At 37.3% G+C, this 26,133-nt stretch overlaps 2 protein-coding genes across 2 annotated transcripts in view; one reads left to right on the top strand and one right to left on the bottom strand.

Moving 5' to 3' along the window:
* The window catches only part of LOC129741292 (uncharacterized), a 225,054-nt gene that overhangs the window by 20,814 nt on the left and 178,107 nt on the right, over positions 1-26,133 (top strand). The gene's annotated exons all lie outside the window — the stretch shown is intronic.
* On the bottom strand, positions 11,845-16,626 carry LOC129741891 (uncharacterized). Its single transcript, XM_055733707.1, has one exon. It carries the CDS (start codon positions 16,624-16,626, stop codon positions 11,845-11,847), a length of 4,782 nt encoding a protein of 1,593 aa, XP_055589682.1.

The raw sequence follows: 26,133 nt of genomic DNA, 5'->3' as shown, positions 1-26,133 counted from the left end.
TTGTCAATTTTGTCGTCTGTTTCATTTCTGTCAATTTGATCAATTTTGTAAGTTTTGTCAATTTGGTCAATTCGGCCAATTTAACTCTTTTTGTTGTTTCTATTTCAGCCATATGTGATAGAAAAACTGCTATTTTTGCATCACAGCATGCGAGAATACAACACGTGTTGTAAAAACTTTTGAAGGCCACAGATCTTGAAATATTTTCGTATGGTAAAGTTTTCAAAATGTGCTAAAAGTGTCAAAATTTCTACCACTTTCTCCCAACACCAGTGAACTTGCTCTAATTGGGTAAAGATATGATTCAGTTGGAGAAGGAAAAACTGACTGCTTCGATTTTTTGGCTGTGAAGAAAAAAGTGAAGTAGGCGTGTGCCGAGAGAGACGTGTTTTTTTATCTTCCAAATTTAAGCTAGTGGGAAATTTAATTTTTCGTGAAAAATTCATTAACTTATCCGGAAAATCCTTTTCGATTGTGTAAGACTGGCTGTTAGCCAATCGGTAGAAAGTGTTGTGAACTCCTAACAATCCCTAGGGTCGGCACGCTTACCACAAAAATACTACGTTGCAGGGAAGTTCGGGAAATCTAAGGGAAAACTCCTCGGCTTAGCAATTGGTACCTTTATTTATCCCGCAGATTCCACCCACCACTTTCTTATTTCTATCTAAAGGCAGAAACTTAGTACTTATCGACAGCGTTGACCGCTGACGTGACGCGACGACCGACGCTGTATTGTGTTTCTGCCTTAACCTTTAGCTGTGTTGCGGGAAAAAAAGCGGGAAAGTGCTCCTTCTTCCTCCTTCGGCGTCGAGCTCGGGTTCGTTGAGTTCGGCTTAGAGGTCAGTTGGTTCTCGCGGAGTGTACCCGGCCCCACCTTGGGTGCTGAACCAGGTACCGGTGTAGGTCAAACCGACGTTGTAGCGGTTGTCGGTCGAAGTTATGGGGCGTCGCGCAAGACGCTCTCAGATCGAGTAAATTTGAGTTTTAACTCGAATCAGCGGGGTCCTATTAATGTTCAGGAACCAATTAGGGGACGGTTATGGGCAACGGTAAAATGGCGTAGGATTACCTGGAGTTCCAATATTTTATGTCACCAATATATTTCTTCTGGGATCTGTTCAGGATCTGTTCCACAATTTAACGAGAAGAACAAAACACCAACGTTTCTTAATTTGAAACTGTTTGAGGATCTTAGAATATTTGCGTGTGATCTCTCAATGTGTTCGCGAACTAATGGCAAAATCTATGACTATTTCCGTCTTGACCTAATTTAACCCCATTACCGTTCATTGCCCTCGTCCGCGTCCAATTCGCTCCACATGCGGCTCACATCTTCCAGCGATCCTCTGGTGGCGGGTTGTAGAACGAACATTTTCGCTCTGTCGTTCACTGGGTTAGGGTGGCTTGGTGAACTGCCTCACCAAAGAGAAACCTTAAACCCCCTCGAACACCACGGCAACGTTATTTAATTAAATTTACAAAAAGATCACCGCAACATCCTCCGACAGACTAGCAACGCTTACAATTGCCACCCATCAAGTTTTTTCAGTTTTAATTTTTCACTTAGGATTCGCGGCTCTGAAAGATTGATTAGGATTTATGAATTAATGCAAAGCAGTTGTTTAAGCAAGAATGAGTATCGAACCCGTTTTAACCTACTAAGGTTCCGGATGATAGGAAATTGTGGAAGAAAGAAAATTTTCGTACAGGACTGGATTTGGAAGAACTAGAAATTGCAGGATATAGGAATCAGGTTAACGATTCAAGAGCGAAATACTAATGAAGTGGAGAAACGATTAAACATTGGTGAGCTCTTTCCATTTTTATTTATCTGTTTATTCGTGTACCTACATTTCAACATTTTTACGCATCAATCCTATCTGCCAAGTTGGATTTCCTATAAACGAAAATAGCCCCTCCTCTACCTATCTGAAACAGCATCTTTTTATGTAGGATTTATTTCGCTGTTCAGATTATCCCTAAATGATTACATTGCACACTGGTATAGAACATCAATCTAGCGGAACTAAATCAATAGCGCCCAGGGATAAAAAGATAGACTTTTGATGTCTTCGACAATATTGCATAATTTTATAAGGCGCATACTTTGAAATAAAATATAGAGTCGAAGGGTCCACCAATAGCAAGATAAAAATGCTAACTTTTTTGTCAAGCATTTTAGAGCTTTGGTTTCTTCTACGAAGTTGTTTATCTTAACAAAATACATAACTTTGCTGAACAAGTCAAAGTTGTTCAATTTCATTCTAAGGAGTTACAATGAAATTAAAAATAAAACCATGAAAAAACAGTTTTTTAAATGTGGATCGTTGTAGGTAAGGCAAAACCATTTTCAGTCTTCGAAACAAAGTTGAAAAAAGTTAAGATCTACAATCTTTTAGTACATTACGATGTGTTTTGAAATTGCTGAAGCGCTGTAGAAAGCATTTAGTGAAATATATTAACGATTTTCAAAGAGAAGTTTATCAAATTGCGCAAATTTTCGCACCATCAGCCAATGTGGATTTTATTTTTGGTGTTAAGAGGAATCATTATCATATAAAACTAGAGTGGAACTCAGTGGAACTCGAAGCAATTTTAAGATTCAAAATGTAGTATTTTTTTCACAGATATCACTTTTTTTAGACACTTTATTAGTTTCTTAGTTTCTTTGATGCAATTAACTTGCAGAATTTGAGAATAAGAAATAATTAGATGATTTAACCGGTTTTCCGTTTCGAATTTATCAAATGAATCTGTTCTAGTACATCATTTTATAAATGATATCTGAAACACGTGAAAGTGATTTAACTCCAGAAGTCAAGTAGCTTTCAACTTTCAGTAGCTGGTGGCAGGCCAATTTTTGCTCTATTTAACGAAAAAAAAAAACACTTGAGATAATAAGTATTCGTTGGATTACAAACTCAATTTGAGTAAAGGATCTATGGCCATTTTGAAACCAGAACTGTCAACACGTTGATATACACCATTTTATAAACAAGTGTCTAAAAAAGTGATATTTGTGAAAAAAATACTAGATTTTGAATCTTAAAACTGCTCCGAGTTCCACCGAGTTCCACGCTAGTTTTATATGGTAATGATTCCTCTTAATACCAAAAATAAAATCCACATTGGCTGATGGTGCGAAAATTTGCGCAATTTGATAAACTTCTCTTTGAAAATCGTTAATATATTTCACTAAATGCTTTCTACAGCGCTTCAGCAATTTCAAAACACATTGTAATGTACTAAAAGATTGTAGATCTTAACTTTTTTCAACTTTGTTTCGAAGACTGAAAATGGTTTTGCCTTACCTACAACGATCCACATTTAAAAAACTGTTTTTTCATGGTTTTATTTTTAATTTCATTGTAACTCCTTAGAATGAAATTGAACAACTTTGACTTGTTCAGCAAAGTTATGTATTTTGTTAAGATAAACAACTTCGTAGAAGAAACCAAAGCTCTAAAATGCTTGACAAAAAAGTTAGCATTTTTATCTTGCTATTGGTGGACCCCTCGACTCTATATTTTATTTCAAAGTATGCGCCTTATAAAATTATGCAATATTGTCGAAGACATCAAAAGTCTATCTTTTTATCCCTGGGCGCTATTGATTTAGTTCCGCTAGATTGATGTTCTATACCAGTGTGCATTGACTCGTCACGGTGTGCGGTGTACCACAGTGATTCTCAATATCTACACTTGAAATGAGTATTAAACCCAGGTGCTCATTTTGGCATCTAGTGTTGTGCTTGATTGTGAGTTGTACCCCTTGTATCAGCCAATTCAAGATGTGTGTTGTCACCCAATGCTATGCTAAACTATCGTCATTTCGCTAATTGGTAAATTTTGACAATAATAAAACTTTAAAATTTTTCAAACTTTAAAAATAGTAAAAATTTAATTATAGAAAAATATTTATTGAAATTTGTTTTTGGAAGCGTTAAAAGAGTGATCATGCGAATAATCAATAATGAAAAAAAATATCATGTTCAAATTACGGTTTTCACAAATAAAGTTCGGGCTTGTGATATAGCTCAGTTGGTAAGTCTGTTGTCTCCTGAGCCGATGTCCGCGAGTTCGAGCCCAAGAGTAAACATCGAACACAGTTGTACCGGATAGCTTTTCAATAACGATTCGCCAACTGCAACGTTGATAAAGTCGCGAATGCCATAACGATGGTAAAACTATAATCGAAACAAAAAAAAAAAAAGAAAAAAAAAAGTTCATAAGTCTATGGCTCTTGTAACGATCAATGCAAATTTCAACTCGGGAAACAAGCTATTTTTGAAGATTTTTATGCAGATCAGCTCCCAAAACGCTGCAAGGATGCAAAGGAAACCGTTTTAAGCACACTGCAATTATAGAACAAGAAATGAGGCCCTTGGAATCAAAGCGGTATATTTAAGTGCGAAAAAACTTATTTCAAAAAACAACTTTTTTTGAAGTTTTCGTGTTAGGCAATTTTCCATAAATGTATCTAAAAAGTGGTTGTTTTGTAAAAACTTATAATGCCTAGTTTTTATTACGAAAAATCGTATGAGGGCCTCGAATAAGACCGCTGAACTAAAAAAGTGCTTCCAATCACTTATACGGTGATTGGAAAGAAGTTTTTGCTTTTTTTGCTTTTTAGCAATGCCAAAAATGTGCCATCAATTATGTTTCTTCTCACATCAACACCACCATCGGGCGATCAACTGAAATCACACCCTCTTTATTGATTTGGTCACGGTTTTAATTTCCATCGGTCACCCGCAATTGCACGCCCCGTGTCTGTCCATTCATTACCACAGCTCAGTTTTGATCCATCGAAAGTTAAGCTACTGGATTGAATGTTGGACGTACCTACTACCTACACACGTGTGAGGTGTGAATGTTGCAAGCCTATCGAATTGTTTCTGGTGCGGTAGGTTCCACCACATCATTGGACCGGTACCGAGGATTTGTGGAATGAATTGAATTAATGCGGTTACAACACAACAAGTAGACACCAAACACCATTCATTCGGTGGCACTAGGTCACCTTATCGTCGTCGCCTGGCTGAAGGGTGATTTACAACGAATATATCGGACTTTCATTCTGCTCTATCCGTTTGACACTCGGCTGCCCTACATTTCGGATCAATCATTTATCTTGGGTGACATAACTTTTTAGGAAGTATTATTGCATTTATCTACACTTTCGTTGGTTTATCAAAAATGTGAGGCATTGATTTTTACTGCGTATTTAAATTGTTCACAAAAAATGTTGCGATTAGATAGAAGATCGAACTTTCACGATGTCACAAATCAACAATAGCAAACTGATATTTGAAAAAAATAATCATGCTTAAAAATAGCACATGTATCACGTTCATTTTCAAATTCAAAAAGAAACCTATTCCACAGTTCCGGTAGAGATATCGTGCTGTCCGAACAAGGTGGTCTAATATAAAATCTAGGCTCGAAATTGCACCGGCAAGGATACGGCTGTCGACAAACAACTGTCTCGCAGCCGTTTCCTGTGACAGTTGTCGTGTTTTGTTTGCCCCAATCCAAGCTCGTATGTAGGGCCACTTTCTTACATCACATCGTGTTGGATGTTATTTGCGAGAAAGTGGGATTCTTAAATCGATATAGCACAACAGCTGCTGCCAGAAAGTACCACCCCTTCCCAGTGACAAAGCAAAGGTTCCGATACTAGGACAAGGTCCTCATACCCAGTACTTATAAGTGGTGGGGAGGTTTCAACCCTCCTCTAGCATCAGTAGTTGGTTCTAATTAAGACTAAGTAAATAAGCAAACGAAAGAGGTATACACAGACAAAATCGAAACTGTAAACAAAGTGTGCATCTCATTAGTAGTGGAAGCTTGGATGCACCGGGTGCAGGATGCACTATATTTACCTTCTGGGATTAATTTCGTATAATTTGTTTTTAGACATTATCGAGCTAGAAGAAGGTTCTCGGAAGGAGCGGTATTGAGCCATTGTTTGGTCTTGAAACCTAAAGCGCTCAAATTTGAAGAGAGTGTTTGTGATTATTAAGAAAACCGAAAAAAAATCAACCCTTAAGCCCGGTTTAAAGTTCAAGTGAAAATGAACGTGAAAAATCTAATTTTGTCAAAGCGCGACACAACTAGCTTGTGTAACATGCTGGAATCGATAGGAAATGATTGAAAGGTGGAATTCCAGTAGGACTTGTTTCTTAAAATCTTCTACAACCGTTTTTATTTCGATTCCCCCGGTTTTCACCGCGAATTCTTTTAAATGAATCCAGGTCTTATTTTTTATATGCGATTTTCGCCAGCTATGTGTTTCTAAACTGACTTTGATTGAATTTAACATTTTGAATCAAGAATCAAAGTTATGAATCTGCGATCTCCATCAATTTGAATCCTTAATGAAATTTTAACATTGATATTTTAATATTGTTTAATATATATATATATATATATATATATATATATATATATATATATATATATATATATATATATATATATATATATATATATATATATATATATATATATATATATATATATATATATATATATATATATATATATATATATATATATATATATATATATATATATATATATATATATATATATATATATATATATATATATATATATATATATATATATATATATATATATATATATATAACAGGGAGAGAGACAGACTATACATAAATGTGCGAACACGCAAAACTCTTCACTGGATCATCCGATTTGCATGCGAATTTTTTTGTTGTGTTCGTCTTCACGCGAAGAATAACACAACGGAGAGATAATTTCAAAAATGTTTTTGTGGAATTTGAAAATTAATTTTTAGTTTAGTTATTCGTATCAAATAAAAGTCATGGCACCCAATTTCCATTTTTTTTTTTAATTCGAATCACCCAGAGTAGGAAGGCGCCAAAAGCAATCAAGGCTTACTGATGTGCATCCATCTCTCTATAGGAAGTTTTGGCGCCCATTTTCGTTCCATGTGTACTTTTCACGTGGCACCAGTAAAATGGATACTTGGATGTATGGGGTGAAAAAAAACAGAACGCAATAAGCCGGCATGGAGTATACCTATTTTCGAAAATTGTCATTTTTGCTTCAGCATCAAGGCAACTTTAACAGTTTTTAAGCTAATTTACCCAAAACTAGCCGGATTGCCCGGTTTTACACGGACTTGACAGGGTAATTGATAAAACAAAATTTAAAGGGACCGGTCAAGTCGTCCAGCCCGGTTGTCCGGATTTTGATAAAAAAAAACCCGAATTTTCCGGATTTAGTCATTTTATTTGATAAATAAAAACAAAATCTTTTATTAAGTTAATTTTTTTTTTAAATTTTGCGTACTAAAGCGAAATTTTTTGAGCAACTTTTAACATAATAATCATGCACGGTTTCTGGATGCTTAAAATACGATTCAAAATTACTGATGTGTTTCGAAGAAAAAAAAATTTTAAAGTGCTTTTCGTTTGATTTTTTTTTTAGTAGTTTCTGAATTTAGCCCAAATTTGCTGGGTATTGCCCGGATTTTGGATTGACAATTTTGAAATCAAATGCCCGGATATTGTTAGATTTTTAGAAAGAATAAATTTGCCTGACCAGTATACGCGCGGGAAAAATTCTGATCTCTTTTATTTACTCCGTTATTTTGTTTTGTATATTTTCCGGTTAAATGAAAGACTGTCATATTATTCAAGAAAAATAATATTTTACGTATGACTGTGGAAGTTTTGACATATCCAAAACAACTGAACAGATAACAATGAAATATTCCATTACAGAATCTTCTGTTCATATTTATGGTATAACACCAAGAGAACGTCCAATTTTTAATTAATAGAATAAGACGACCATAAATTGATTTACTTGGTTTTTGTAAACGCCAAGAATGTAATGAAGTAGTTCGAGAATAGAATGATATTAACTATGTAATTATATGTGAATTTCATCTGAAAACCAAGGAAATATTAGATAGTATCCACTTCTTCCTTTCATACTAAGGTGCTGAAAAACTAAACAAAATTAAGGATATAAATAGGGTTGACTTTGTAAAAATAAAATTCATAATTTGATCCAACACTCAGTATTAGAAATCAAGAACAGATAACTGGTTCAATAACATCTTCAAATACAAGAAGCTTGGAAAATAAAAATTTTAGTCTCGACGAAAATGTGATTCAAGATCCAAAACAGAGATAATGAAAACTGAATTAGATTTGCAAAGACTTTTTTGAATTTTATTTATGATTTTGAATTCAAGATCTCAAAGTAAAAAAAGATTTCATAACCGTTTGATTTGAAATTGTTGTGAATAAAAATTCCATGTACATACACATATATTGAATGTTCTAATTTTGTTCACTGCTTAAGCATCCATTTCTCGATAAATATGATAACGTTAAAGTCGATATAAAAAAGATGATTTTAAAAATTAAGAGGAGATTGTCTAATACAGAGAACATATCAAATGCATGATAGATAACGAAAAACAGAATGGTATATAAAAATTTGTTGATATTGATATATTTGCAGCATAAAAAAAATCGCTAAATTTCATACCATGAAAACTGTTGTGCCATTTCTACAAATTTGGTACCTATACGATAAAGAAAATTTTAAACATGGTTTTGGCGAAAAATGAAAGACAGTTGATCAAAACTGCTTAAAATGACAACACATTTCAACAAAACACTTTTTGGCACTTATCTTGGGGTTAATAGAAATTGAACATATCGGTGTCAAGGATCCTCTGTAAATGTGAAAAAAATGTAAAACGGAAGAAAACAGATTTTTAACTTTATCCCAGAAGATATTCGCTTTCCGGTTTTGTTGGAAGTCAATCTTTTCGAAAATTTTTGCCCCTAGAGGTAGGCACTACCAAAATATGACAGAAGTATTACGAAAATAGTCAAAAAACTGTGTCGATTCACTCCGTTTGAAGGTAACAATCCAGTTTCATGAGCGCAAATAATTATTAACCTATTTTCTGCTTATTTACATGTTCATTATGTTTGCGAAATTCAAAGGCTTAACGAAGTTTGCCGGGTCAGCTAGTTGATTATAAAACTTAAATTTTGAGCTAAATCTGAATTCAAACCTTGGAGTTTCGTCCCATGTCTGAATTCTGTATTTTGAACCTAAAATCAAAACCTTAATCTAAATTCCAAATGAGAAATCCTATGAATTTGAAACCAGAAAGCGAAATTTGTATTAGAACCCTTAACCAGAAATCTTTTATTTGATTCTGAATTTATGGTTTTCAATTTGATTTTGGACTCGTGAAACTTTTTTATGTTCCAGGATAAAAATTTCAGATCCAAACCATAAAAATGGTTTGAATTTCAAATATATTTTTTTCATATTCTAAAATAATGAATTTTGAATATGGAAAATTCATCACATTTTATATGGGAATGCAACACAAAGGTTCAATGCAACATTCTTATACCTATGATCATCCAAACTGGAAATCACTGAAACTGGATACTTACTAAATAGATATTTTCCCGCATGTATCCGGGCTGGGAAAATCCAGGAAATTTAATCCTCTAAATCCTTGCGAAATAAGGGCATTTTGATTAAAAATTTCCCAAAATCCGGCCAATATGCAGGCAAATTTCGGTTCCATCCATAATCCCAGTAAAATCAAATAGAAACACATGGAAAACTGTTATTATTTTTTTCGAAACACATCAGTTGATTCAGAATCATATTTAAGGCTTCCAAAAAACCGTTTATGTTTATTTTGATAAAATTTCTTCAATAAAAAATGACTTGGACGCAAGATACATTGAAATTTTCGTTTGATTTTGCAAATAGAGTGAGAAAGTTTGGTCAAAATCCGGACAATCTGCCAAGCTTAGTCTAACTTTATTGGGGTTCAATATTTGGGACACAATTAATATCAACAAGTGAGAAATTTTTCGAAAAACTGTTGTAGAATTGAGTTCCTGAAATATGATTACGAGATTTTGGAGTCGGGATTGTTATACCATTGTTCCTCTTTAATTATTTTAGTTGTTCATGAAAATTTTACTAAAAATTTCAAATTTTATGAATAGTGAAAAAATATTTCAATTGGCATTTTTCGACCTTCATGAAGAAAATGCTACATTCGTATGGAAAAATATTTTGAATTCAATGATAAATAACTGAAATACAGATAATGGTTTTTGTTCCAATTCAATCGTAACAAGCTTTATACATGCGTGGTCCTATGTTATTAAGATTGAGATGAGCAATTTTTATTAAATTTCGGTTGATAAACTTATACACCCACATTACAACTAAATCCTGATTATAAATCTATTTATTATCCTTTATTTCATGAAGGATTCACATTTTGCCTAAATTTTCTGATTTCAGAGATACAAAGCTGCAACAAGGTTGCCTAATTTTTTCCGAACTTGGCAAAATCCGAGCAGTGGATTTAAAATTTTTCTTTTGAACTCAAAACCCTGGCAATATTAGGGCAAATTTGGGAAAAACACATAAATTATTGCGTAAATATCAGGAAAAAAACAATTATTTTAAATAAAAACCCATCAAACGAAATTAAATTGTATTTAGAGCTTCCATTAAATCGTTCATTTATATGTTGACAAAACTTGTTCAAAAAATTTAATTGTTGGTCACAAAAATAAAAAATGTAGTTAGGGGAGATGAGGGCATAACGAGCACCCGAGGCATAATGAGAACTACGCTTTTCTACGAAAGTGCGTATTTTCTTAAATAAATTTTCATGAGGATTTGTTTCGTACTTCCTATAGTATTAATTTTTCACAAAAAAAGGAATCTCCTTATCATCTTTACAGAGATATTTAAAAAAAACTAGCTTGGTTCTCAAGTTACGAAAATATTATAATTTTTGAGCACCACGAAATAAGCTCTCATGATCTTAAAATAACCTTGATCTATAATGTACGCACTGCAACATGATGTACACATTGTTTCTCAATTTTTACCATCATAAAATTTTTGATTTCTCACTTTTATCAATTTTGAAACACGTTTTTACTTAAATTTGTTGACTAGGGGCATATAGAGCACCATATTATCGAGGCATAATGAGCATTTTCTGCCGTAGAATCTAGCAGCGAATTAAAATTGATTTATAGCGCCACACCTTGACTAGTTTTCATCCAACGATTTAGCCTATTGGTAAGGTGTCGGAGAGGTAATCAAAAGACTAGAGTTCGATTTCTGTTCGAGGTGGTTTTTTTTCCATTTACAATTCATGTAGCATGTAGCATCATCCTCCGAACAAAGCACATAATGTATGAGCGTGCGTGAATTGTTTGTATTCTACAAACAGACCTAGATTATTTTGTTATTGCTTTGTTTGATGAATCTACGACTCACCTGACTTCATCGAATTGAATTTGTTTGCGAAATCACCTGATATTTTCTGCTGCTGGTTGCGGTCCCTTCCGATGTCCACAAAGGTGACGACAGCTGGCTCCTCGGAACGGATGGGCGACGGATGTGGTGGGGAAGTTCGGATCACCTCCAGAAAACGTTCGAACTTTTCCACGGGAACAAAACTTGGCGATGTTGCCTCCACGAGTGTAAAATTATTGTGTGTCATGTTTCTCTAATTTTGACATTTCTTATTTCAGGGATGCCAGTATGACAGAATTCATGGTAAGTACCAAGGTAAGTAGGTATTTAAGGTAAGTGTACACGGAAAGTATAATGTAGGTGAAATATTAATTTTGTTCCAAGGTGAGTATAATTTTAGGTGAGGTAATGTGTAATTCATTAATAATTCAATTTTCTTATTTTTAGGTTTAACTATTTTGTGTAGGTAATGTAAGCCGCAACATGCCGGCCGCCGTTGAAACCACCCGTTTCAACAGACCACGTCGTTGATCGATGTTGATGCTGATGGACCCTCGCCGTTACTGGTCTCAATTGGTAGGACTGCGACCTCCGTGATCGCTCGCTTGTATTCGCCAGACGCCGTTTTTACCACCACTACGCGTACTCGTCCGTCGGAACCGGTGATGGTTTGGATGATTCGACCAAGAGGCCATTGAAGTGGAGGGTAGTTGTCGAACTTCAGTAGCACCAGTTGACCCTGTTGAACGTCCGAAGTTTGGCGTCTCCACTTACTGCGTTGATGAAGCTGGCTTACATAGTCCCTCGACCAGGAGCGCCACAGATCTTGAACCGAACGTTGCATGTCCTGCAGACGGGTGATTCGACTAGGCGACAGATGAAGAAGGTCGGGCTCAGGAATTGAGACGAGCGGTTCTCCAATGAGGAAGTGACCAGGAGTAAGCGATGAGAGGTCATCCGGAGTGTCGGTTAAAGGAATGAGTGGGCGAGAGTTCAATACAGATTCAATCTGTGCAACGATGGTCAGGAGTTGATCCATTGAGAAAGCCTTTTGTCCCATTATGCGACGAAAATGATACTTAAAGGACTTCACTCCGGCTTCCCAGAGGCCACCAAAGTGTGGTGAGCGGGCTGGGATGAAGCGAAAGATGATGCCGTGTCCTGCGCAGAATTCGCCCCATTCCTTCGACTTGAATTGTTGCTGGAACTCCTTCCGAAGTCGACGTAATTCGCGATCCGCCCCGACGAAAGCGGTTGCATTGTCGCAGTGCAATTCGAGAACGCGGCCACGACTGGCGACAAAACGTTTGACGGCGTTGATGCACGCGACGGTCGACAAGTCAGCGACGACTTCGAGATGCACGGCCTTCACCACCAAGCAGACGAACAACGCAACGTAAACTTTAACCGACGCACCTTTCCCAAACAGCGGACGAACGAAAAACGGCCCACAGTAGTCCATTCCTGAATAGGTAAAAGCTCGGGCTGGTTTTAGGCGTACTGATGGTAGAGGTGCCATGATTTGGTTTGTAGTTGTAGGATTGCACCTGAAGCAGACTACGCACTGGCGTACAATCTTCCGAGCTAACTCTCGACCCCGTAGTGGCCAAAAACGTTGGCGAATTGTTGCAAGGAGAAGTGAAGGTCCTCCATGAAGTGTCTGCAGATGAATCGATCTAGCAATCAACAAGCTCAGTTGATGATTTGCCGGCAACAAAATTGGATGACGAGTATCGAACGGTGCATTCAAATTTTTTAAACGTCCATCAATCCGAAGAAGTCCGAATTCATCCATCATAATATTCAGATTTTTGAGTGGCGATTTCGAGGCGAGTGAGACAGCATTGCCAGACTTGGTATGGCTATGCAAACGGACTTCCGTGGGAAATTCCTGGTGCTGTGCGATTCGAATGAGGGACTTGAGCGTAATGTCTACTTCTTCAGGCGACAAGGATGATGGAATACGCTCATTTTCCGGCAGTTTGCAGTTTTTTCGGAAGCGATAACAGTAGGAAACGACTCGTAATAACTTTGCTAGCTCCGAAAACCGAGTGAAAATGTTGAAGTTTTCTTCCATTGCGTGAAGAGAAACCATTGGACGCATTTCCACTTCCAGTTCGGGTTTAAATGGTATCGATACAACGCCTTCCGGCCACATTTCGACGGGGGAGGAAAGAAATTCTGGACCATGCCACCACAGCTTGTCGAGCAGGATCTGGCTTGCGAGCATTCCTCGGGAAATACGATCAGCAGGGTTCAATTCCGTCGATATGTGCCTCCATTGGGAACCCTTTGTTAGACGTTGAATCTCTGCAACTCGATTGGAGACGAAAACTTTCCAACAGTTAGATCGGGAATTGATCCAGTGAAGAACCACTGTTGAATCCGTCCAAAATGTTACTGATCCGGTGATTCTTGTGTTTGTTAGCAGATTGTGAACTAATTGGCTGCCAAGAAGAGCTGCGCACAGCTCCAAGCGAGGAATAGATTGACCACGAAGTGGAGCGACACGAGATTTTGATGTGAGAAGATGCGAGTGGAATTGGCCTTGTTCGTCAGATGATACAATGTAGATGCAGCAACCGTAACCTTTCTGCGACGCATCGCAAAAACAGTGGATCGTGTATTGTTGTAGTGTGTTCCGAAAAACTCTTCGAGGGATTTGTAACGATGACAGCTCCTTAATGTCGGTACGATATTTCTTCCACCATCGTGCCGACTCTTCTGCAAGCTCAGAATCCCACGATAGATCAGCCTCCCAGAGGGTTTGGACGAACATCTTTGCGTTAACGACTACAGGCCCCAGGAGTCCAAGGGGATCAAACAGCTGAGACATCTCAGAAACCACAATGCGCTTAGTAACAATTTCAAGTTCTGAGAGAGCAGGGATCTTGAATTTGAAGACATCCTCCTGGGGAAACCATAACAAACCCAAGGTTTTGACTGCTTGAGAACGATCGAGCTCTAGTTCTGTTGATGTTTCCCAGAACTCTTCCGGAACGCCGCTGAGAACTGTTTTGTAGTTTGACGCCCATTTTCGCAGAACAAAACCAGCCGACTTCAACATTTCCATTAGTTGTTTGCAGGTTTCTATCATCGTGTCGTGGTCGTCGTGTCCAGAAATTATGTCGTCTACGTATGTGCCCTTTTGAATCACAGGTACGGCAAGAGGATACCGACTTCCCTCGTCGATAGCGAGTTGGTTAAGCACACGAGCAGCATGGAATGGCGAACTTGCAAGACCGTAAGTAACAGTTTTCAACTGGTAGGTGCTGATTGGGTCAGTTGGGCTTCTGCGCCAAAGAATTTGCTGGAATTTCCGGTCATCAGGGTGGACCCAAATCTGCCGGAACATTTTCTCTGCATCGGCGGTAATGGCGAACAATGGCAGGCGAAAATTAACGACAGTAGAGAAAAGAGCTGGCTGAACTGTTGGTCCGGCGTAGAGAGCGTCGTTGAGCGACAGAGCGGCTGCTCCACGACAGGAACCGTCGAATACCACGCGTGTTTTGGTGGTCGTACTTTCTGGACGTTGGATGGCATGGTGAGGAAGAAAAAACTGTGGGCTACGCGGCGCGTCGCGAATCAACTCCATGTGACCCAAACTCTCGTACTCTGTCATGAAAGCTGAATAGCTGTGATGCAAATCTTGGTTGGCAGCGAATCTCTTTTCCATTTGCTGGAATCTTCGAAGAGCAGCGGTGTATGAATCGCCAAGCATCGAGACCTTCTCTTCCTTGAGTGGAAGGCGAACGATATAACGACCTGTATCGTCACGGGAAACGGTAGTTTTGAAGTGATCTTCGCAGTGTTGTTCGTCAGGAGTAAGAGCTTTACCGTCATCGAAGTTTTCAACTTCCCAAAACCTCTGAAGTTGAGTATCGAGGCTATCGTCAACGCAGATGTGGCATGCTTGCAGTTCTCTAGGCTCTGCATTTGGCGGCTTCAATGTGCCACAAACGATGTATCCGAGGACCGTTTTCTGTAGCTTCGGAAACTCGGAACCAAGGGAAAATTGCTGGTGTTGAAGAAGGTCGAAGAACAGAGCAGCTCCAATGATGATATCAACACTTTGGCTAATGTTGAACTGCGGATCTGCAAGCGGTAGATGTTTTGGAATCTTCCAGCGAGAGGTGTCAATGTGATGGCTGGGTAGCGAGACGGTAAGCTTTGGCAGTACGAGACAGTCTAACTGAGTAGCGAAAGTTTCAAAACGTGACGCAATGGTTAAGGTAACACCATAGCGAACGTTGACGATGGATTGCCCAATTCCACTAACTGGTGAATTGAGTTTATTCCGCTTCAAACGTAGTTTCTGACAGAGGGCCTCCGAAATGAAGCTAGGTTGAGAACCACTATCGAGCAATGCTCTGGCAAAAACGTATTTATTATCTGCATCTCTCACTTTTATCACTGCTGTTGACAAGATCACGATTGACTGCTGTAGTTGGGTGTTTATTTCCGCACTTTGGCAGGCGGTAGAGGGAGGATTATCAACGGAAACGACCGACGGCGTTGGGAAAGGATCGACACGCGACGATAACGGAAACGACGGATCAGGTGGTGAGGCAGACGAATTTTGTTCGGACAGATTGCTTTCGGCAAAATTCGGTACGAGATGCGACATTTGGCACGAATGCGACGAAGTTGCTTCAGCGGAATTGTGAACTGGCACAGGTCGATTAGTAGATGCTGCTGGTTGTGAACCAGAAGCCGACGGAAATGGAGGCAGGTGTAGCAACGAGTGATGCCTCTTCGAACAACTTTTACAGGATCCGCTGGAGCAATTTCTGGCTTGATGTGTTCCCTTTAGACAGTTTATGCAAAGGCCATTCTTTTTGACAAGTTCAAAACGAAGTTGAGGAGAAAGTGCTCGAAATTGTTCACACTGGAACAGGAAATGCGCTTGCTTACAACAGGCACACCTGGGCGCATTATCAGAGACGACATGTGACACAATTGATCTGGATTTCGTTTGCTTATTCTCGGATTGAGTAGTTGCCGATTGGGAGAGCTTTAGAGTTTGAACTATTCGCGATCTTCTGTGGATAAACTCGAGAAGTTGATGGTATTGAGGGTATTCGTCAAAGGCTGATACTAATGTTTCCCACTCGCGAAGTGTTGCAGCATCAAGGCATTGGCTCAATCGTTCGATAAGAAATGAATTCCAGTGGTTCTCAGCGCCTTCGAGTTTATCCAACAGAGATACATGGCGATCAAATTCGTCCGCAAGATCTGCAAGCCCCTGCGCAGACTCTTTTTTCAAAGAAGGAACGGAAAGTAAGGCAGACATGTGTCTCTTTATTAACAGGTTAGGTTTCTCATAACGTTCTTTCAATAGATTCCACGCTACCAAATAATTGTTGGCAGTAATCTCAAGCGCAGAAATAATTCGAGCTGCTTCACCAGAAATTGTAGCTCGTAAATAGTGCATTTTCTGTACCGCTGATAATTGCACACTTGAGTGAATGAGAGAGACGTAAAGATCGCGAAAGGATACCCAATCATCGAGATTTCCGGAAAACTCCTTTAATTTAATTTCCGGTAAACGAACACTTGAAGAAATGGGAACAGCTGAAGATGCAGCAGGGGTTGAGGTAGGTAAGGGTGGTGGGGCAGGAATCTTACTTTGCAATGATGCTTTCAATTCATAATAAAGTGTTTGAAAATCTTGTCTTTCTTGCAAGAATTCTTCTTCGGCATCTTCCAACACTTCTATCTCCTCTTGTGTTTCTTCGAATTCATGCCACAAAGCATCTAAACGTAATATGCGAATGGGCAGTTGTTCACTTTTACTTTGATCAAAAGAATCATTAAAAGTTTTGATCAAATTTGCGGAACCCAAAATATTTGTCCGCCGACGATAAAGGGTTTTCAATTTGGCTAACTTATTATTCGCCTTCTTTGGTGGCGTCATACTGCTCAAATTCTTCTTAAAAGTAAGTCTCACGTACCTGCATGTGCTGCTACCACCTTACCCTAACCTCACTTTCGGTATGCGATTCCTCACGTGTGCTGCTGACGTAGAATATGCCTCAATTATCTGCCACCGAATGGGGAGGCTGGCCGACTATTGATGATGACGACGACGAATGCTGGATGATGATGGCTCAGCAACATGAACGGAGCTGATGACGACTGCACTTTGATGAAATCGACAGTGCTGAAGGTGATGATGACTTCCGGATGTTGGTAATTCAGCTGAGCTGATGATGAAACCGACGACAATGACTGCCTGATGACGATGAATCAGCAGTCGCAACGATAGTGTTCCGTAAGATCGGATGCTGGACCGGATCTTCGTGGTTCTGAGACCACAAAGCGACAAAATGTAGTGCCACGTGGTGGTCGACTTGGTAGTGCAACTGCTATCCCGGGTTTCGGCACCAAAATGTTTGCGAAATCACCTGATATTTTCTGCTGCTGGTTGCGGTCCCTTCCGATGTCCACAAAGGTGACGACAGCTGGCTCCTCGGAACGGATGGGCGACGGATGTGGTGGGGAAGTTCGGATCACCTCCAGAAAACGTTCGAACTTTTCCACGGGAACAAAACTTGGCGATGTTGCCTCCACGAGTGTAAAATTATTGTGTGTCATGTTTCTCTAATTTTGACATTTCTTATTTCAGGGATGCCAGTATGACAGAATTCATGGTAAGTACCAAGGTAAGTAGGTATTTAAGGTAAGTGTACACGGAAAGTATAATGTAGGTGAAATATTAATTTTGTTCCAAGGTGAGTATAATTTTAGGTGAGGTAATGTGTAATTCATTAATAATTCAATTTTCTTATTTTTAGGTTTAACTATTTTGTGTAGGTAATGTAAGCCGCAACAGAATTTGCTGCTAGATTCTCCGGCAGAAAACGCACATCTTGCCCTGATTAATGGTGCTCATACTGCCTCAGGGGGGGTTCTCATTATGCCTCCACAGTGGCTGGTTTTCAGCTTTTGGCAAAATTTTTTAAAATGCATTTTTTAGCGTTTTCATCTAGTTTTTCACGTTTCAGCACGTTAGGGAATAGGCTTTTCAAGTGTCTGAACACGAAACAATAATGTAACCTCCATATTATAGCTATTTTCTATGGTTAAATAACCGTTTTCCTTAAGGTGGCCATTATGCCCCCATCTCCCCTAATTGTTTTATTTTTTTTTCGTTTTTGCAAATAAAGTGAAAAAAAATCCGATCATTTTACAACAAAATTCGGGCAACCGGACCGTTCTTAAATTTCGAACTAAATATTCGGACAAGTCCAGATATAACCGGGTAAATGTAATTTGGCAATTTTTAGAACATTCAAATGAAAATGATCTAACTCTTATAAAATAAATGACCTAACTTTTCGTGACATCACAGAAAGGCGTTTTAAATATTTGATATTAAATTATTTAATTTTTTTTGACAACTGTGTAGAAGACTGCAAAATGTTTTGTTTTTAAAATTTTCTTAGATGTTACTTCATTTTAATTCATTTTTTTTTAATTTAAATAATTACTTGGGAGGAATTCGTCTTTTTTGCATAGAGCTGTTTAAAAACCCAATAAGATAAATTATTCACTTTTTCTCAGAAGTTGAAACTATTCGCAGTCACCGAGAAAATTGATCATTCAATGATTTTCAACATACATGTAACATTTTACAGTTTTTTTTTGAATAATACGCGAATTTTTCAACACTCCTTAATTAGTCATAATCAGCACTTAATTTTTTTACACCAATGTTGTTTTTGTTGCCTTATGCTATTAAAGCTATTATCATTTAGTATCCGGGCACTTCATTTCGGTGATAGCTACATTCCGGATATGCAAAATTTTACCAACGTTGGTTATGACAAAAACTATTTTGCCTATTTTTTCAAATTTTCAAGTTAACGTGTGTTTTAGATGTTTGCAAAAGGACATGGTAAAATCATCATCACCTCGAAAATTCTTCATTGTCGACTTGAAAATTCATGAACATTTTGATTTTTTATGGTCAAGAACTATCAAGAGCCGCTCTAGAATGCACACGAAGTTCAAACCAAGCATCAGAGTGGGACCCTTGATTTCAAATATGGGTATAAAGACACTGGTAATTGTGAATAACTGAAGGCAGACCCCTAAACTATGCAGTAAATCCGTTTTCGGCAGGCAAAAAGTGTTGCCTGACTAGTAAACACCCAGCCAATAACTTATAATGAGAAGTTCCATGGATCGCAAATTGTGCACCCGGTGTTTACGCAATGTGACAGATGTGTTCTGATCGACAAAGAAATTTATGTTAAAATCGGCATCCGAGCTCAAATTCTTCGAGATGCCTGCTCATGAAAAATTTCCAACCATATTCTAGTTGGGATTTCCAGGTGAATTTGTGCAAAATATCATGATTTCGCAAAGGTTCTGCTTCTGTGGAAAAATAATAGATCCACACATGACTAAAAAAAGTGTGCAAAATTAAAAAAAAAAGAGATTTTATGATAAAGGTGGTTTTCTTTTAATTAACGATAAATAATTATTTTCATATTTTTATTTTCAATACCGTTTTAGTACCTTCATAGAAAGTTTTTCGATCAAATGAATAGTTTTTAAATACACACGTTTGTAACTGCCCGGATTCTTAATGTTCATAGCCTAAAAAATAACTTCATTTTATAATTTTTTAATTATTTTTCAAAAATTGTTTACAAAATAACAAAGACACTAAGATTCAGAAAAACATATTAGCCTATGGTTGCATGTCGGAGGTTGGAAAAAAAAGAAATGTTTCTTTTTTTCTAATGCCGATTTACATACTCACACAGCGCTAGGTACATCATTCAACAATATCCTTGCTGGTTGATTGTTTCCATCATGCTTTGTCTTGTGCCGGTCCGGCATAGAATCTTATGCCGATAATTCCATCCACAAGTAAGGTCAATATTGGAGTAAAATTTGATTTGTGACTGCAGCAGTAGAAAAGCAGCGATGCAAATAAACAAATAAAATTGTTTCTCCCATTCCTGTAAGATGCAATGCTCTTTCCATGACAAAAAGACTGAATCGGAAGAACACATGGCAATGTGGTGCAACTGGCAAGACGAGTTGAGAATGTTTTTCATGTTCGATGCTGTCAGAATTTTATTTTTTTGTTTCGCTTGAATGTATGTACATATATGTATAGTAGACCGCTGCACAAAATGACTTTTTGCTCCCATATGTTTTTTCGATGCCTTTTGAGTCACCAAGCATCAGTGTAAAATTTGAGATGATTCGGTTGATTCTTGAGTTAGCGCAACGCGTTTCAATTTTGTATCGAAATTTGTATGGAAGAAAACATTTTTGCACATTAAATCATCCAGAAAATTCAAATAAGCTTGAAATGAAGTCGGTCTTTGATTTTTGGATTTGACTATTCTTAAGCTTCATTTTTTGCAAATATGATAAGCAGCTTAGAATTTCATGAAAAAAGTTATAACTATTTCAAAATAAAAAATCTGAATCCATTGAAAAGTATTTAAAATTGCGGATTATCCTTGCTAGAGCTGTTAATGATAGCATGAAATGTTTTTGCAAAGGTTATATAAATCAATAAATTTTCTGGCAATGCAAAGCAGTTTTTGAGATTTTTTATTTCCATCCTACGGTTACACAGCTTGCAAATAAGCAGAAAAAAACGCAAAAATTAAAAAAAAGTATTTCGAAAAATATTTTTTTTTTATATCACCGAATAACTTTTCTGGAGTATTAGTTAGCTTTTTGCTTTGTTGACATGAATAGTACTGCAAGAATCAAGGAATATTTTTCATCCAAAGTTAATTTTTTTGGAACTTTCAGTACATCTCTGGCGATTTTTGAATGAAAAATTTTGTTTTCCCATACAAAATAAAACTCGTTGCGCTAATTCAGGACTGAATGGATCGCTTCCAAAATTTTTATTGCTATTTCTGGCAGCAAAAACAACCAAAAAAAGTTATGGGAGGTGTAAAAATTTAAGAATTTGAAATTTTCATACAAAGCTTGCAGCGATCTAATGTATAGTGGTAATGCATCATTTTGCTGGAGAGTACTATGCTCTATGCCAATGCTGGCACAGCTAATGATGTCATCTTTGGTGCACTTTTTATCTCATTTTATGTACAGAGTTAGCCCAAATCGGCATTGAGTTTCGGCAACCTTTTCTTTGGATGAAGGACGTGGCCGGCGTAATTATTGATGTTAAAAGAGAGAGCTTCCCAAGTAACAATTTTAGCTTTATTATGGTCAGCAAAATTTCGTTCGGACTATAGCATTAATCTTCATAAAAAGCAAAAGCGCATTCTATAACATCACCTGGACTCTAATAAAGCCAAAATCAGGCTATTTGGCCCTACCCTAGAAACGTCATCAAGACATATCATTGTTGGTCATCAATGTTGGTCACCAAAGCTTTTAAAAAGCTATTATTAAACATGTTAGAAATTTTTGTTTTTTTCGATTCTGTGAGTTCTCGGAGTTTTTTTTATTTTTTCCAGCAACCATAATGGTTGATGAATGATGATTGCATTAATCAGATATGATCTGGTAAAATTAATTGCTAAAAAACCAATGTTTTAATCATATAATGAGCGTCTTTTCTACTGCCAGTCAAGATTTTAGGTAAAATGTGTATGAAATAGTATCTTAAAATAAATGCGCCTCGTCAAATCCGATGGTCAATCATGATGTAATTGATGGAAAAAAGGTCTGAAAAAATATTTTCCAATGCTTGCATTGTGAATCCATCAACATGGCGTCATTTTGTGCCCTTCGATTTTGCAACCAACATGGCGTGAGTCAATTCATAGTTTTATTATGGTTTAATGATGACCCAAAAAAGGAAAAAAAAATGACGTTTCTCTCGCAAGCCAACCAATTACATGCTTAGGATGAGTTCCTCATTTCTGAGTTGTTAATCATTAGTACAGTAAATGAGGACAGACTTTTTGAATGAAAAGGGATTGGTTGTGAATGACCCGTGGAATAAATCATGAGTTGAAGTCAAATTTCGTTGTCTGACGCCATCTTGAAATCCAAGATGGCGGCTTCCGCTGAACTTTAAAATGTTGTAAATGACTTGAAATCGCATGAAACTTCAACAAAATGGTTATTGGGTGAAAGAGCTAAACGAGTAGAAGTCGAATTTTGCTATCAGACGCCATCTTGAAATCCATGATGGCGGCATCCGCTCAACTTTTAATGCTTGAATGCTGACAAAAAGTCGCATTAAACCACCACTATACGGGTATTGAATGAAAGGGCTAAACTAGAAGAAGTCGATTTTTTTCTTTCCGACGCCATCTTGAAATCCAAGATGGCAGCTTCCACTGAACTTTAAAATGCTGAAAATCGCATGAAACTACCACAATATGGGAATTGGGTGAAAGGACCATACGAGTAGAAGTCGAAATTTACTATCAAACGCCATCTTGAAATCCAATATGGCGACTTCTCCTGAATTTAAAAATGATTTATATCACTGAAAACCGCATGAAATCACCACATTATGGGTATTGAGTGAAAGGACTAAACTAGAAGAAGTCGAATTCGCTATTTGACGCCATCATCAATCCAAGATGGTAGCTTTCGCTTTTCTTTTCAAAGCTGTAAATAACTGAAAATCTCATGATACATCCACAATACTGGGTATTGGGTGAAAGGGCTACACGATTAAAAGTCGAATATCGTTGTCCGACGCCATCATGAAAGCCAAGTTGGCGGCTGCGGCTCAACTTTTAAAAACTATCAATGACTGATAATCGCATAAAACCCCCACAATATGGGTATTACTTCAAAGCGATCAACGAGTAAAAGTCGAATTTGGCTATCTGACGCCATCTTGAATGCGAAGATTGCGGTTTCCAATGAACTTTAAAATGCTGTAGGTGACTTTAAATCTCCACAATATTTGTATTGGGTAAAGGGGTGGAATCAAGAGAAGACAAGTTTCGCTACCAAACTTCATCTTGAAATACAATATGGCGGCTTCCGCTTAGCTGTTAAATACCGTTAATCGCTAAAAATCGCATGAAACGCCCACAATATTTTTATTGGGTTCAAGGGCGAAACCAGTATAAGTTGAATTCCTCCTTTTTACTTTATTTTGAAATTCAAAATGGCGGCTTCCACTGAACTGTAAATGACTAAAAATCGCTCGAAAGCCTTACAATAATGGTATTGGGTGAAAGGGCTAAACAAGAAGAACCAGACCTTATTTGTTTTTGGCAACACGCCCGAACTTTTTGTGTTGCCAAAATCGAACGATTCCTTTTCTCAACTTTTTTTCACTTAATACTAAATTAAAACTACTATTTTTAGACAATTTAAACAATCACTTTTATTTTTTTTCATTATGTTTCTGATACATTTAGCACTTTTCTTGTTTTGTTCATAGATTTTGTTTTATTTTTGCCATTTATGTCATTCTATTATTCCAAGATTATTTTAGATTATTTCAAGATGGCGTCAGATGGCGAAATTCAACTTCTACCGGTTGATCTCTTTCAACTTATACCCTTATAATATGGGTTTTATGCGATTTTCAGTCATTTCAGTATTTTCACGTTGAGTGGAAGCCGCCATCTTGGATTTAAGATGGCGACGGGCAACGAAATTCGACTTCTACTCGTTTATCACTTTTACCTTATAACCAAATTGTGAAGGTTTCACGATATTTTCAGTAATTTACAGCTTTGGAAATAAAAGCGGAAGCCGCCATCTTGAATTAATGATGGCGTCAAGCAACAATTTTTTTCCTACTATTTGGGCCCTTTCACTCAACACTCATATTGTAAAGATATTCATACCACTTTCGGTGATTTCAAGTTTTCAAAGATTTTTATGTATTTTTTTAATTTTAACTCAAAACCAACACGCATAACTTATCAAACATGTGTAAAAATGGGAGTTCCAATTCAAATATGTGCTATCTAACCTGAGCGTGTCCTGTTTTGACATCTTGCTCGAGAACTGTCACTAAGTTTTATGGCGGTTTAATAATCATGCACTGAGTGCTATTATAGAACATGGAAAAGAAAGCTTGGAGAAACTTCTAAGTTTGTGTTTAATTATAGTTCAAAAAGAGCATTCATAACTCTTTCAAAATACAAAAACAGTATGTTTAATAAAAGTTTTATTAGCGTTTTCAAAACCATCTCAAAAATATGGTCGAAAAAAATATATAAGCATTCTGCATGACCATATTAAAACCGTCATAAAACGAGCTGCAAAAAAAAATGCCATAATTAAACCATAATAAAACTTCCTAATGCTATTTGGCTTAATCTGTGTTACTTGGGTTGAGAAGTCAATGCCTATTTTTCTACCTCTGAACAAAATTAATGGCCTCGATTGATCACGAAATAGCAACCCCTGCACTGGTGACGTGAAACTTGTTCTACTGAGCTATGCCTGCGATCGTGGAATTTAAAATGCCAATTATGAAAACATTTTAAAGAATGCAGATATCTGTTGGAGAATTGTTTTTTATAACTGTTGCATTTCAGGCTAAAAGGTTAAAATTGGATGTGAGTAGTCGATCAAGCTACGCTAAGATAAGAAAGCTTGGGTTTTTTTTCAATCTACAACTTTTAAGCATCGAATATTGCTCTGCGGGATATAAGTAGGGGAGAGTCGGCTATAACGGACACTCTAACTTTCATCGCAGTCTTCACGAAGTAAAGTAGTTTAGGTTGTTTTCTAGCGTATTGACCATTGGCATTGGTAAATTTCCTTTATCAAGAAGAAAGCAATCTTAAACAGGCTTACAAATTACACTTTCTAAAATGGTCGGGTAAAACGAACACTACATTGAAAAGGTAGATATTGCAGGAAAAGTTATTTTACAAGTACTTTTTTTTGTGAATTAAGCATTTTAGAATGATTTTAAACCAAAATGGAACAAACTGATCCAAATCCAATGTCGAAACAGTGTGGTTTTCGGAATCCTGCATTTTATAGACTGTTGTCACCGTCTTACCAGACCAAGCTGTTTTTTAACGTTCGTTGCTTAAGCCAGTCGACCGAAATTTGCTGGTTTTTCTCGAGATGGTCAATAGATAACGTTTCACCATTGAAAATGGTAGAAATTTCCGAAAATGCTGCGAGCTATGGACTATTTTCTGAGTTGAGAAAACTACATCAAATCGTGTACCCTCAAAGTTTTTGCTAGCTGTTAATCAACAAAAGCTCTCTAAATTGTTGAGACACTTAGGTAAACATATTCCTATCATTATATTTGTGTCAAACATTGTCATTTTCGAACAATTGAAAGTGTCCGTTTTACCGCTGTGTCCGCCCTACCCTACTTTCCCATACTGATTCTTCAGTTTTTTCATGATTTTACCAAATTTAATTACCACTACATTCTATTACATTATGAAGCTTCAAGTGAATGTACTGATTTATTGCAAGAAATACTTTTTTCTTAATGTTTTATTGATTTTTAATACATTGAATAAAGTCTGTCAAAATTCAACGTTAAATTGGCGACGTCAACACAGATAGACAGTAGAAACAAAAATCAAAACCAGTGACATCACAATAGAGAACAAATTTCTGTTTATTTCTGTTCTCACCTGGTAGTAGGTACCTGGTAGGGGAAATTAATTTTTCATCCACCTTCCGCCTCAACTTAAAAGTAGGTGACCAATTATTAAAGTCGTACAAACAGGCGACTGCAGTATGCGGTAGCCGCCGCACAGGGGCCATCGATTTCAGCTCATTTCACGGCTAATTTCCATACTTTCGTGTAAAAAATGAATTTACCCGTGGCGTGGCCGGACGAAGACGTCCGAGCAAGAACAGCGCCTACGGCTGTGGCCTACAGGAA

Source organism: Uranotaenia lowii, chromosome 2 (genome assembly GCF_029784155.1).
Source record: "Uranotaenia lowii strain MFRU-FL chromosome 2, ASM2978415v1, whole genome shotgun sequence".
Classification (NCBI taxonomy): domain Eukaryota; kingdom Metazoa; phylum Arthropoda; class Insecta; order Diptera; family Culicidae; genus Uranotaenia; species Uranotaenia lowii.
This window is presented reverse-complemented; position numbering and strand designations above follow the sequence as displayed.